At 45.5% G+C, this 14521-nt stretch overlaps 1 protein-coding gene across 4 annotated transcripts in view; it reads left to right on the plus strand.

Annotated features, from left to right (window-relative positions):
• ARHGAP17 (Rho GTPase activating protein 17) overlaps positions 1 to 14521 on the plus strand; it is an 85155-nt gene that overhangs the window by 49180 nt on the left and 21454 nt on the right. For all 4 annotated transcript variants that reach the window (XM_033962988.1, XM_033962986.1, XM_033962985.1 and 1 more), the window contains exons 5-16: positions 446 to 557; positions 1648 to 1724; positions 1958 to 2069; positions 2860 to 2928; positions 3957 to 4038; positions 6031 to 6158; positions 9596 to 9707; positions 10846 to 10927; positions 11177 to 11257; positions 11829 to 11942; positions 13068 to 13159; positions 13553 to 13715. In XM_033962988.1, coding sequence (XP_033818879.1) covers positions 446 to 557; positions 1648 to 1724; positions 1958 to 2069; positions 2860 to 2928; positions 3957 to 4038; positions 6031 to 6158; positions 9596 to 9707; positions 10846 to 10927; positions 11177 to 11257; positions 11829 to 11942; positions 13068 to 13159; positions 13553 to 13715 — 1224 coding nt within the window. The remainder of the gene's footprint in view (positions 1 to 445; positions 558 to 1647; positions 1725 to 1957; positions 2070 to 2859; positions 2929 to 3956; positions 4039 to 6030; positions 6159 to 9595; positions 9708 to 10845; positions 10928 to 11176; positions 11258 to 11828; positions 11943 to 13067; positions 13160 to 13552; positions 13716 to 14521) is intronic.

Consider the following 14521-nt stretch of genomic DNA (forward strand, 5'->3'; position numbering starts at 1 on the left):
CCCAGGTCCCAGGTGCCTAGCTAGATCCCAAGTAACGAAACAGATCCTAGGAATATGCAATGGATTTCCCCATCTAAATAAACCCCGCTAAGCTAACTGATTTCACCACATTCTCTGGCAACGAATTCCAGAGTTTGAAGAAATATTTTCTCTGGTTTGTTTTAAATCTACTACTTAGTAGCTTCATCGCATGTCCCCCTAGTCCTATTATTTTGTGGAAAGAGTGAACAAGTGATTCACATCTACCCTTTCCACTCCCAGTACTGCCCTAAGGACCTGAAATATGCTGTACTTTCAGTGGTTCTGCCAGAGAGGTTGGTGAAAGCATCTGGCAGTGTCTCTGAAACGGTGCTTGCAGAAAGAAAGGGTGAGGATGTGAATCTTGCAGCAGATGGTCTGTGAGTCTCAGGCCCTCAAAAGATTTTCATCTTTTCTTTTTCTCTAGCACAATGCTGGACATTTGTGGTGAAGCTGAGAACAAACTGGCCCTGGAGCTCTCGCAACACGAGCTACAGATAGGGAAGGAGATTTTAGAGCCATTGAACCAACTCACTGAGGTAAGTCTGTGCAGCCTGCTCTGTTGGGTGAGATGGAATCGTGGCTTGGTAAGCTTTTTGTTCTTCTTCTATTGTGACCTAAGAGCTCACCCTCCTGGACGCTGAGGTTCTCATAGAAACATAGAAATAGACGACAGATAAGGGCCCACGGCCCATCTAGTCTGCCCACCTTAATGTCCCTCCCCTACCTTTACCCTGTGAATAGATCCCATGTGCCGATCCCATTTGGCCTTAAAATCAGGCACGCTGCTGGCCTCAATCACCTGTAGTGGAAGACTATTCCAGCGATCAACCACTCTTTCAGTGAAAAAGAATTTCCTGGTGTCACCTCGTAGTTTCCCGCCCCTGATTTTCAACGGATGCCCTCTTGTTGTCGTGGGACCCTTGAAAAAGAAGATATCTTCCTCCGCCTCGATGCGGCCCGTAAGATACTTGAACGTCTCGATCATGTCTCCCCTCTCTCTGCGCTCCTCGAGCGAGTATAGCTGTAATTTGTCAAGCCGTTTTTCGTATGGTAGATCCTTGAGTCCCGAGACCATCCGGGTGGCCATTCTTTGCACCGACTCCAGTCTCAGCACATCCTTGCGATAATGCGGCCTCCAGAATTGCACACAGTATTCCAGGTGGGGCCTCACCATGGATCTATACAATGGCATAATGACTTCTGCCTTACGACTGACGAAACCCCTTCGTATGCAGCCCATGATTTGTCTTGCCTTGGACGAAGCCTGCTCCACTTGATTGGCAGACTTCATGTCCTCACTGACGATTACCCCCAAGTCTCGTTCTGCTACAGTTTTTGCTAGGATCTCGCCATTAAGGGTATAAGACTTGCATGGATTCTGGCTGCCCAGGTGCATAACTTTGCATTTTTTGGCATTGAAGTTGAGTTGCCATGTCCTAGACCATCGCTCCAGTAGGAGTAGGTCGTGCATCAAGTTGTCGGACATTGAATTTATGTCTGTTGTGCTTTTGTCCACTACATTGCTTAGTTTGGCGTCATCGGCGAATAATGTTATTTTACCTCATCTTCATAGATGTTCACTTAGAAACGTTCAAAGAATGAGACCCTTTGCTTTATGTTCCACAGTGTGAAATCCCTAATATTCAGAAGCAGCGGAAGCAGCTGGCAAAGCTAGTGTTGGACTGGGACTCAGCAAGGGCCAGGTAAGAGAAGTCACCGCAGAGTAAAATGTGTGCAAAAGTCCATCCCAGCTAGTTACCAGAAACAGCTTTGTATGTACAAGGTGTAGGCAAACACCTTTTTGTGTGGGGATGACCAAACAAGCCAGCATTCACCCCTGTTCCACAAATGTGGGGCCTGACCTTGGGGAACCCACCCCTTTCAGCTACTACAAACGGACTTCTGTCTGACACTAACCCTGAGACTCTTCCTACAGGTGGAACCAGGCACAGAAATCTATAGGAACAAATTTTCAAGTACATCCTTCCAAAATCGACTCGCTGAAAGAAGAAATGGATGAAGCTGGCAATAAAGTTGAGCAGTGCAAGGTATGCGTGCCGATTTCTGTATCCTGAGGATATAATAAGGGTTGGTGCTTGGTTTGGGCATTTTTTTTGTCTATTGGATGTAGAGCCCAAACAAACTGAATCTGTGACCGAAATTTAGCTGCTCAGTTTCAGCAGTAGCCAAAGCTGAAAATAAAACTGGCCCCACCCACCTGACCAAAGAAACTCTGTCCGTCCCCCCCCCCCTTGGATCTTCTGGGTCAGACTGATTGGTGGCTAGTGGGGAACGGAGTAGCTTCCACTCATTCTGGCCCATGCTGGTTCCAGTCTCTAAAATGGCTGCTGTGACCACCAGCGGCCGTCTCGGAGGCCATTTTAAGACAGGAGCAAGTGGGGAATGCCCGTACCCCTAGTCCAATGTGTTAGGCCCAAGAGGGGGGTGGGTTCAGGAGGAGGATCTCTGTGGTCCAGGAGGAGGGGGGCTGTGCAGCACAGGCATTTTTGGCCAAAACTGAAACCTGATTTCAGGCTAGTTTTGTCACTGACCTGAAGCTCACTCGACCTCTAATTGAATGGAAGGTATGGATGCACATTTCTTATATCCTGAGGATTTGGGGTGTCTACTCGGCATTGGGGGGATGGAAGATGGCAGATGTCTCCCTTCTTATCTGTCTCTTGTCAAACTTCCATGCTGGCTTTGCTCTTTTTATCAGTCTCTCTCACAGAAAGCCGTGACCTCCATTACTGCTTACAATGCTTGATGGACTGTGACAGCTTTAAATGGAAAACCTGGCAGAGAGGATTTAACCTGGCACTTTGTTTCCTCCCCAAGGATCAACTTGCAGCCGATATGTATAACTGTATTTCCCATGAGGGAGACTACGGAAGATATTTTGTTACGGTAAACTTTTTTTTTTACTTTGTCTTAAGTTCCAATAGCTCTGTTTAGTCTTCCGATATTCTCTGCACAACTTGAGAAGTGCAAGGAGCAATTGTGCTGAGATGCAATTTTACATTACAGATGGGTGAACTGAAGTCCCAGAGTATGAAGGGACTTGCTTCAGGTCTTCATATAGGATGCATGGAGCTTGATTTGCACCTGGCTCCAGTCCTACCTCCCATTTGTTATAGTCTCGGCCAGCTGACTGCCATCTCTGTTCATGCTTGTAGTACCGGGACTCGCTGTCCTTATTAGGAGAACCCTGGGCTTACATTAGATCAGGGTTATATATTGGTTTTGTTCCTTAAGAAACTGATCCTGGGTTTGGATTTGAAAAACACAGACAGCTTTTATTTTGGGGCCAGTTTGAACCGCCCATGTTATTCAGTGAACGGCTTTCAGAGAGAAGCCTCAGGTGGTATTTCCTTTTGAACACAAGGGCAAACACTAAAGCCACCTGTACGATTTCCACTGCCATTGAGTGAAGCAGTGCAGAGTATGTACATTGGAAAATCTACCGTATGTGCAACATTTTGCCACCTTGGTCCTCGCGAGCCACCAATTTTGAACCTGGCTAGAGGCTTGCACAATTTTAGCCAGGCTGAATAATTCAGAAACTTGTCCCCTTTGTGCCTTCTAGAGATTTGCTTTTCCATCTTTCCATAGAAAATGTTTTTACCTCACAGGGGACAGAATCCACTTGGGCGGCTCGTCTCTGCTTTTGGTGCTCCCAAGGGAATCGAGAATTGTGGAAAGTGGTTGAGTTTCAAAAACTGGGGTAGAGAGGGTCCACCAGCAGAGATCAGGAAAGCATCAGCCCCTGGAAGAGGGATCCAAAGATATGTCTGTATGCTAAGATACCTAGAAGCTGTTATATTGAGCAAAAAATGTCTGCAATTCCAAAGCCCACAATGATGCAAGAATTTTGAGTTTATCTCTCTTTTTCAAGCTAATGACTGTTTTGTCTTTAATGTGGGTTCTGTCTTCAGTTATTGGAAGTGCAGGCTGACTACCATAGAAAAGCACTAGCAGTCTTAGAAAAGGTGCTTCCCGAAATCCGAGTCCAACAAGGTAATGTCCCTGCCTCCCTTGCGCTTCCCAGCTTAAGGAAGTGCACCTCTCGCTCCTGCTCTTCCCTCTGCCTCTGTCCACTCCCTTCCAAGAGCTCTCTTCTTGGCGTGCTGTTCCCAAATTCTCAGCTTGATGCTGCTACACACTTTCACCTTTCCTTGCCGCTGGTTCTGGGGCCCTTTGCTATCCACTGGTGCTACTTTTCAGGTCACCTTTTGAAACTGCTTTAGCTGGTTGGTTTCTTCTGTGGGGGGCAATTCCATAACTTAGCTCTTCCAGTTACGGGCACCAATGCTGTGCACTGAGCCCCAGTGTGTGTGCAAGATGGCATTACAGAGGACCAGCAAATGCCCAAACTGTGTCACCATGCAACGGACATAACTTATAGCATCTCTAGATTACACACGCCCGTGCCCTCCCCCTTGCAGGTTCACACTTGGGTGCTTCCATACAAAACTGTAGAGAGTGCAGTTAAGCTGGTGTCTCGCTGCTGGTGCCCAGTTATGGAATTTCCCTGCCACAAACGGAACAGGAGATGCCAAGAAAACCAGCAAAGGCCACCTGAGGAGCTCAAGTTCTTTATTATATCGATTAAGACTTGACACGTATGTTTCGGCCACATTGAACTGCTTCAGGAGTCTGAGTAAATTAACAAGAATGTTTAATGCTAGACAACATCTATATTAAAAAATGAGTAAAATACAATAGAAATCAAAATACTGACTTATTAACGTCAAAAATTAAAAGATCCTAAAATTAACAAATGCAACACTTTACACATTTGTTTGAGAAATATATACGTGTGCTTAGGACATAAATAATACATTTGCTAAAACACGTACGTGTCGAGTCTTAATCGCTATAATAAAGCAATTGATTACCTCGGGTGGCCTTTGCTGTTTTTCATGGGATTTCTCTGCCCGTGTCTAAGCTTTGTTCGCTTTTGAGCATTTGCTGTTTCTTCGCTGTTAATGTATACTTGTGCAGCAAGCTACCCCGGGAGTTCTGTGCTATAGGGGCTGTAGATAAGGAGGGATGTAGCCTGGTACAGAGCTGCCGTACACAGTATTATCAATGTTCAAGTAGTCCATAGTCTTGATGACCCAAGACAGCTTGCAAAATGTACTGTCCAGTTAAGAGATGAAGCTGGTTGTGGAGGTGTCCTATTGAAAGCTGTTGCTGGGCTTGTAGAGTTCCTCCTCTTGCTTTCTTAGCGTCCGGGGTGTCCCCAACCAGCAACATCGCAGGGTTTTTGGTTTGTTTTTTTTAACTGAAGCAGGCCACAAGAATCGGCCTGCCTCATCCCCAGACATAGCACCTAAATTCTTCTAACTTTGTCACAGACCCGGTAATGTACTTTGTCACTTTTGTAGATCTGCTGAACGTAATTTCAGAAATGCGGATAGTGAACGAATCAGTTTTACGAGTTATAGCCAGGATCCAGGTTTATCCCTCCATCAGCAGCAAAAAAAGGAGCAAAGGTCCACTGAATTTGGCACCCAAAGAAAATGTGAAAGCAGAAACATTAGCTCAGTATCTTCAGAAACCTTAGGGCCTTTTGTTGGAACTATAAGATGTTGACTGCCAGCTGCTCACCTCTCCTTCCAGGAGTTTATCCCAGAGCAAAACAGGCAGTCGAGGAAAATTGAAATGATGCAGCTGGTTTTGAAGCCACCGTCTTCCTTCCCGCACCCAAATTCCCCAAGTCCCTCAGCCACAGGGCCGACTAATGTCAATTGTTCTACAAAATCTGTTAGAAAACCTTGCTTTAGCCTCGCCTTCTCTTCTGCGTCTATTTAGCGATGCAGGAAGTGCATGAACGAAGAGCTGTTGAGCTTTAGTTTTTTTTCCTTTTTCCCTATGGTGATTCATGTTTGAGCTGCTGATTTTGCATCTCTATATTCTGAGATACCTTTTATGCCACCTTGAAGAGAGCTAAGTTTTTCGTGCGCCTGGGCTTACTCTCATGCACTCTGTCTCTCTCTCTCGTAGAAAAGTGGAGTGAGAAGCCTGCCTTTGGGACGCTTTTGGAGGAGCACCTGAAGCGTAGTGGTCGAGAGATTGCGCTCCCTCTTGAAGCCTGTGTCATGATGCTGCTGGAGACTGGAATGAAAGAGGAGGTTGGTGCTGGCTCGGCTCTATTCATAGTATAAAATGTTACTCATGTGCTTGTGGCCACAAAATTATTGGTCAACGGCGGCAATTACACTCGGTCCAAAATGGCTGCAAAATCAACTCGGGAATGACTTAGTTGGAATTATTCTCTTAAAAGTAGTCTGTGATGGGCTTGACCTTTCTGCCCTTCTCCTTGGGCTATTGCGAGTTGAGTCCCCCTGTTCTGTGCTCTTCTCAGCGATGTCTTCAGTGAGGACCACACCAGGCCACCACCTAGAACCCAGCAGTCTGGGGCCTTGAGACAAGCCACTGGGCTTGGGACACTTTTTTTAATTTTTTTTTTTTCTTCCATTTGGGGAACAGAAGCCTGGATCAGAAATCAAGTGAAAGGATTTGCACTCTCCCAGAGGTAGGAGCCTTCGGGACAGATAGTATCTAATTTGGTTTGTAACCGCTTAGACCTATGATATGCTGGAGTGGGATATCAAATATTAATAAACATAATTGATTCACTCATAGCAGTCTCCTTGGTGAGTTGCACACAGAGTTCTCGCTCTACTAAGTGTTTTGAATGTGAGCAAAAGGATTTTAGAAGTAATTCTGGGTTTAATTGGCAGCCAGTGTGATTTTATTAGTAGAGGTGTGACATGATCAAATTTTCTAGCTTTATGTATTAATTTGACTGCAGTGTTTTCAATTTTTGCATAATTCCATAATATAGTGAATTACAGTAGTCGAGTTGTGATATAACTAATGAATGTAGAAGAATGTTAAGTGATGAGAGCTCTAATAGATTAGTGATTGATCTTATTCTCAGTTTATCAAAACTTTTTTTAACAACTGAACACAATACTCGCCAACGACTTGTATTGAACACGAGAAGCTCTGTTCTTCTGCTCGTTATGCCTCTGTGGCAGTATAACATCCTGTGGCAGAGTCCGGTCCAGACTCACCCGGAGCCCTGCCCACATGCACTCGAAACAGCACAACCAACCACTGTGAAAAGATGCAACCTGAGTCTGTTTCCTCAGGAAAGGCACAAACAATTGCTTAGTTTTCATAGCCTTAAGTCAATTCCACAATTATTCTCCTTACGGGCTTGGCTTTCAGTAGAGACCAGTTACTCCTGGAGGTTCTTGCACACGTCCCAAATCTTTCGAAGGCTCCCTAAGCCTAAAGCTAGGAAAAAGGAAGGTTCTCTCTCCCTAGGACTCCTTCCTTCCTCAGAGACTTTCCTTTCTCGTGGGGACCTCCTCGAAAGATTTTCCTCTGTGGCAGATAAACACCTCCCTGCTGAGTCCCACACCATGACTCAGCATGGTTATCTAGTTAAGGTGATTCAACACTGAGCTGTAAAGCCCAGTGCAGTCTGGGACATGTAGTCACTCAGCCTTGGGCTAGCAGCCCCTGCTGTATGGAGGTGGAATGGTAGAATTAGTGGAAGATAACCTTTTACACTTCAACACATCCTTCTAGCTTCTGCCAACGTGAGATCCTTCGACACTGTCAGCCCAAGTCTCTATCCTGAATTGCGTTTATCAGCCTCTCAACCCTTATTTCATACATCGTCTTTGAATTTCTACACTCCAGGTGCATCACTCTGGACTTCTTCATGACATGTAACTGCCAAGTATTAGACCAATCTTCTAATTCTGGTACATCATTTTCCTACTCCCTGTGAAGTGTCTCTTCTATTGCAAATCCTTGTGTCATCTGCCAAATGGCAAACTTTACCTTCTAACCCTTCAGTAACATCATTTCCAAATATATTGAATTGCATGGGGACAGAAATTTCACAAATATCCACTCATACCCACCCTTACCTGTTAAGATCTATTCCATCCTCACTGATGCCTGCAGGAGTCACCGCTATTACTTATTTTCTCACAGCCCTCTGTTTCCTCCCAACCCCAGCAGCTTCCTGTGGTGGGGTTTTTTTTTGGGGGGGAGGATAGTATTCACTGTTCAACCAATGAGTGTCCCAACTGCCTCTCTCTCGCTCTCTCTATGTTGCAAACCTCATTTTGGAATCACTGTTCAACCAATGAGTGTCTGTCTCTGTCTCTTTCTCTTTCTCTCTTTCTTCTAGAATCACTGTTCAACTAATGAGTGTCTGTCTCTGTCTCTTTCTCTCTTTCTTCTAGAATCACTGTTCAACCAATGAGTGTCCCAACTGTTTCTCTCTCTCTTTGTTCCAAGCCTCATTCTGGAATCGTCTTGCTACTCTTTGGATTTTGACCAGGTACTAGTGACCTGGATTGGCCACATTGAGAAGGGGCTACTGGGCTTGATGGACCATTGGTTTGACCCAGTAAGGCTAGTCTTAGGTTTTGGTCGTTCCTGTGTAGCTCTCTGGTATGATCATCTCAACAGAACTGCCTAAGAATTCCTATTTTCAGGCCAATTAGATGTGATGCCACTTGGCACTACTCTGTGGAATAGCCTCCCACTTCAGCTATGGCTAAAAACCTCCTTTGAAGAGTTTCTTTTGTATTTCCCCTCCAAGTGGAACTTTGTTTCCTAGCTCTTCATGGATGTCGGTGGGGCAAATGACTGACTGAGTGGGAAGTACAGCGATTTCACTCTGCTCTTCTATTGCAGTTCCTTCTTTCGGCTGATACTGTTGTTCCCTTTGCCTTCTAGTTAGAGTTTTTGTGAACTGCTCAGAAGATTTTTGCTGGGTGGGTTAACAAATGCCATAGAAACCTGCACTTCTTTCCACAGGTTTCCAGTGCTTTCTTTCACATCCAGTTTCAACTTCTCCTGTTTGCTTTCAACGCTTTCCGATTTGATATGCCTTCCTATTTATCTTCTCTAACTATTCCCTACTCTCCGGCTCACGTTCTCAGATCCTTGGTGCTCCCTGGTCTACACATAGCTCAGCAGGAAAGCACCTGGTTTTATGCTCGTTTCTTTGTAGCCTTTGCACTCGTTGTTGAAGACTTGACTCTTTGGAAAGACCTTTGTCCCGTGAGCTTGGTTGTGTCTTGTACTGATTAGGCTCGTTTCCCATTTGGCTTATATTCAGTTTTGTGAACAGCTTTGCCCGGTTTGACAGATAAAGTGGCGTATTGCCATACTGGTGCCTTCAGTTGTTTCTTTGGCCTCCCTTGTTTTCTCTAGACCAGGTTATATTTTGTTCTTTGGTCATGATTTGCCGATTTTTCAATGGATTGCACAAGTTTGGTCAGCCATATGGTCCAGCCTGCCGTCCATTTCAAGAACTGTCTTTGGCCTGGGACTAAGGAAGCATTGGGTGAAGGGGTCTTTCCAAGATTTGGCAGAGTTCTTCTGCCCATGGTGGTGGTGAATGACATCATCCGCATGCAGCTGATTAATCCTGCTGTCCACGGAGAACCTCCATTACAGGTAAGCAAGTTCAGTAATCTTCTCCCTTACTCCAGAGGCATCTGCCCTGAAAATAAGTTTCTTTGCCTTCTAGGGTTTATTCAGGATTGCGGCTGGAGCCTCCAAATTAAAGAAGCTGAAAGCTGCCTTAGACTGTTCCACATCTCAGCTGGATGAGTTTTATTCCGATCCACATGCCGTAGCAGGTATTACTAACCTGGAGATGAACTCGTGCTCTGTTGTAGTGACATTTGACTAATGATGTTCCCTGGGCAGGAAGCAGCAGAAATCAACTCACTTGGGCCATAAGACTTGGTCTACTGGGTCTGAGCTGGAAACAGAAAGAGGAAATGACCGAACCAGTCCACTTCCTCCTCTTGCTGCTGGAGTTCAGAGGGGAAGAGAGAATGAGCAGAGCTGCTTCTTGCCTGGGTCTGTGCTGAATTTCTCCAGGAGTGGCATTACATAGCTATGCTGTTTGTACTCACATGTACCAAGATAGGATTTTAAATAGTTCTGGGAAGAAGTTGGCTGTCTAGGAGGCCCATGAGGTCTGCCATCTTTGCAACAGGCCAAGCCGACTCAACCTATCGACCAGTTGAGGCACTGGCTGGTGATAAAGGGTGCCAATATCCCACCACAGTTTACCTTCAAACTCCTTAAAGGGATAGATTCCTTACTGGAATTTTGAAACCCTGAGTCAGCCTCACCTGGTGCAGCTAGAGAATGACATGGGGACAAATTTTTTTTCCCTGTCCCCACAGGAACTCAATTCCCTGTCCCCGTGAGTTCTGTCACTGTCCCTGCCCCATTCCTGTAAACTCTGCCTTAACCACACAAACCTCAAACACTGTGATTTTAAAGTGTTTGAGGCTTGTGCAGATGAGGACGGAGCTAATGGCCTACGGACTTCTCTTTTAGGAAATTCTCCAAATATTTTGCTAAAATAAAACTGCATGGCTAGAGACAGTGGCTGCTATATCATATTCAGAGCGACTGTGGTATTGACTATAGATAGATAGCCATATCTATTTGCACAGAGTGACGGGGGCATCTCTGGCCGCCTTGGACCCTCCCTTGTCTTTATCTGCCGTCCTGCTTTTGAAGGCTCTGCCCTTCTTTAAAAATGTTTTGTTGAAATTGTGTTGTGCAGCTTTGGTCATCAGGTGTGTTTTCAAGGTTGGGTGAAAGATGTACTGAGTAAGAATCCCAATTACAGGTGAAACTTTCTGGTATGACCAGAAAGGAATGGACATGGGGTGGGGTGGGGGTGGAATGCTGTCCTGCAGGAAAGGATGGGAGAAAATTTCTGTGCTTGAGGAGTTTGGGTCATCTTTCTTTTAGGTGCTCTGAAGTCTTACCTGAGAGAGTTACCGGAACCTCTGATGACCTTCACTTTGTATGAAGAATGGATCCAAGCCGCTAAGTGAGTCTGTTTTATGTGCATTATGGATATGCAAAAGAAATGGAGGAAAAAGAGGACAGAGGGACCAAAATGTTGGAACCTGAATGTTTCTCTTTATGGCGTGTTTTCCCTCAGTTTCCTGAGGATAGACAGAGAATCACAGATTTACAGGAAGTGCTGTTCAATGTCTATGTCCTATCCGATGGGGATTAAAACACGGAAGGTGGGCTTTCCTCCTGGTAATAGCCTTTTTTCCTCTCCCTTCTGTAGTATCTTGGACCAGGACAAGAAGCTGCAAGCTTTACATGTGACCTGCAATAAGCTGCCAAAGGCAAATCTAGCAAACTTCAGGTACGTCGCAGGAGTTTGGAGGGGGGGGGGGAAAGAGTCGCTGCACAGTCACCTCTGTGGAGACTTTGGTGAGAACGCCAGAGGCTTGGTTTAGTTTTACGTAAAACAAAATTTTGCTTTTTTTTTGGGGGGGGGGGGGATTGAGAGGGTTATCACTTTTTTCTTTAACTGAAGTGCACTAAGTTCGTTGTTTTGCTTTCAATAAAAAGATTTCACCATGCTAAAAAGAAATATATTTTTTATTTCCCCCCCTTCCTCCACCTTATTGGTGGTTTACTGTGAGGTTTTTGCTTTTCTTTTTTTTCTGATTTATTGTTATATTGAGCTCATTTTCAGAACAAGCCGTTTAGCTTGGATTGAAAATTCTATAAATAAGAGGGTGAGTGAGTGAAGGTCAAGCGGCTGGAGCTGAGGCAGGTGAGGGGGGATGGGGGACCTGACCAGGGCAGTAGAACGGGAAATGGGTTTGAAAGAAAACCCAAGTGGGGCAGCAAAAGGTCATCACATCAGATTGCTGACCAAGATAGGACTGTAATACAAAATTCACCTTTCATTCCTATTTCTTTTGTAGGTATTTAATAAAATTCCTCTCAAAGCTCTCACAGTACAGCGACGCCAATAAAATGAGCCCCAGCAACATTGCCATAGTGTTGGGACCAAACCTGCTTTGGCCAAAGCACGAAGGGTGAGTGTTCCTCTTGGCCTGATGGAGGGGTGTCCCTCAGCCTGGGGAATGTGGTTGCAGCAGTTAGTGTATCTGGCTTTAAAGATTTGGATGGCTACCTGGAGGAAAAGTCTATAGTCTGCTACTGATAGACCTGGGGGAAGTCACTGCTTGTCCTGGGATAGGCAACATGGAATTTTGCTACTATTTGGGGTTCCGGAATCTTGCTAACTCTTTGCGATTCTGGAATGTTGCTACTCTTTGGGGTTCCGGAATGTTGCTACTCTTTGGGGATCTGGAATATTGTTACTCTTTGGGGTTCCGGAATGTTGCTACTCTTTGGGGATCTGGAATATTGTTACTCTTTGGGGTTCCGGAATCTTGCTAACTCTTTGCGATTCTGGAATGTTGCTACTCTTTGGGGTTCCGGAATGTTGCTACTCTTTGGGGATCTGGAATATTGTTACTCTTTGGGGTTCCGGAATCTTGCTAACTCTTTGCGATTCCGGAATATTGTTACTCTTTGGGGTTCTGGAATCTTGCTTACTCTTTGTGATTCCGAAATATTGTTATTTTTTGGGGTTCTGGAATATTGTTACTCTTTGGGGTTTAAGTTTCTGCCAGGATTGTCCACTGTTGGAAGTAGGATACTGGGCTCATGTAGCTATTCCTTTATCAAATGAAACGAGCCCGTGTCCTTTTTTCAGCTGTTTTAGCCGACTCTAATTGAGGGGAGCTGTTTTAATTACAGAATGAACTGCAGCCGAATGGTTTCTAGGGAGGGGGGACGAGGTGACAGGGTTATTCTGTTGATCATTAGTTTGACGTCCTCTGTGTTCATTCCCTGCCCCTTTGACAGCATGCCTGAGTAACCAGGGGATGAGGAGAGGCTTGGATCTTCTCTGCTCTGGTTTAGAACAGCAGTGAGTGTCCTCTCTCTCGGCATCACCTGTTTCCACCATCTGAAACCTAGTTCCTTCCACAGTATGGTCTTAGAGAGAACTGTCCTCGCTGCAGTGAGAGAATGTTTCAGGTACTCTTCACCGTGCATTTGAACCATATAAGTGTGCGAAGGCTGATTTGGCTGCAGGAAATATGGAGAGCTTTGGGGGGGGTTTTGTTTTCATGGTTTTCTTCTCTTTGCAGAACTCTGGCAGAAATTGCAGCAGCTACATCAGTCCAGGTGGTTGCCATCATTGAGCCAATTATCCAGAATGCCGATTGGTTCTTCCCAGGAGGTGAGGAGGGGTCCTGTGCTGATACATTTAGGAACGAGGTGTTCTCCCCTTTCCCATAATACAGATGCAAAGTAATCCTGTACCATCAAGCTGACATGTGTCTGCATCCCTCGCCATCAGAGCTAGTTTGTCAGTCAGTGAAGCTGGATTTTTTTTTTTTGGGGGGGGGGTGGTATGCTCAGACATCGCTGAGTAGCTGAGTGGTTAGAGCAGTGGGCTGAGAGCCCCAGGTGCTCTTCCTGATCTCGGGTAAGCCTTAGATTGTGAGCTTTTAAGGACTAGGGAAAGAGTCTCCTGTAGCTGACTGGGACTTGCCTTGCGTTACTGGTGACAGGCCTGAGCGAAATCTCTCTCCTTTGTGTCTCATATGGTTCCATTTCTTCCCCTCCTCAGAAATGGATTTTAATGTGTCCGGTGCATTTGTTCCTGCTGTTCCCCTGAACCTGAATCACTTGTCTTACACTGGAAATGACCTGGCGCCAGACTACGGGTCTCTGGAGAAGAAAAGACCTCTTAGCATGGCAGTGATGGATGGAGATCTCCTGCGGAAAGACGGGTGTGTAATTGATCTGCCTCCAGTTCAGTTCAGTGTCCGTCTTTCCTTCCAAGTTGGGTGTTTTTCTAGTGGCAGGTTCTAGTCATCTGGACTTCTAGGGGGTCATTTTATGAGCAAAGGTGAGAATGTGTAACAGCACTTCAGGTGCTTAAAAGCCAACACTGCCACTGCATTCTGCATATCTCTACATAGTTGTGTCCTAGGGGCGGAGCTTGGCAGAGCAGGGGGCGGAGCTGTGAGATCTGTGGCAACTTCAGTAGATGGTTTCTGCTTCCCTCAGAGCCAGCTGTAAATGGCTTCATTTCCTTTCGCTTGCACACTTACGTAAAGTCACTGATCACGACCCCAGACTACAAAACCTTCAGAAAAGAAATAAAAACCCTGCTATTCAAGAAATCCTTAAAGACAAACTTAACACAGCAAGAATCATCTCAATCCCCAATAGCAACCCGCTCCACTCCATAATACCACGGGAAATGTCCAGATAACTCCTTATGTAATCCGCCTTGAACCGCAAGATAATGGCGGAATATAAATCACTAATGTAATGTAATAATTCCACATATTGTGTTTAGAAACCAGAAGCAACTATGCGCTTTGGAATATTAGGACTTTTTGTAGTTTCACACCCACACTCAAAGCATTTTCCCTGTCTATCCCGGTGGGCTTACGGTCTATCTAATAATGTACCAGGGGCAATGGGGAGATTAAGTGATTTGCCCAGGATCACAAGGAGCAGCGTGGGTTTGAACCCACAACCTCAGGGTGCTGAGGCCGGAGCTCTAACCACACACATTGTAACTTTT

Source organism: Geotrypetes seraphini, chromosome 11 (assembly GCF_902459505.1).
Source record: "Geotrypetes seraphini chromosome 11, aGeoSer1.1, whole genome shotgun sequence".
Taxonomy (NCBI): domain Eukaryota; kingdom Metazoa; phylum Chordata; class Amphibia; order Gymnophiona; family Dermophiidae; genus Geotrypetes; species Geotrypetes seraphini.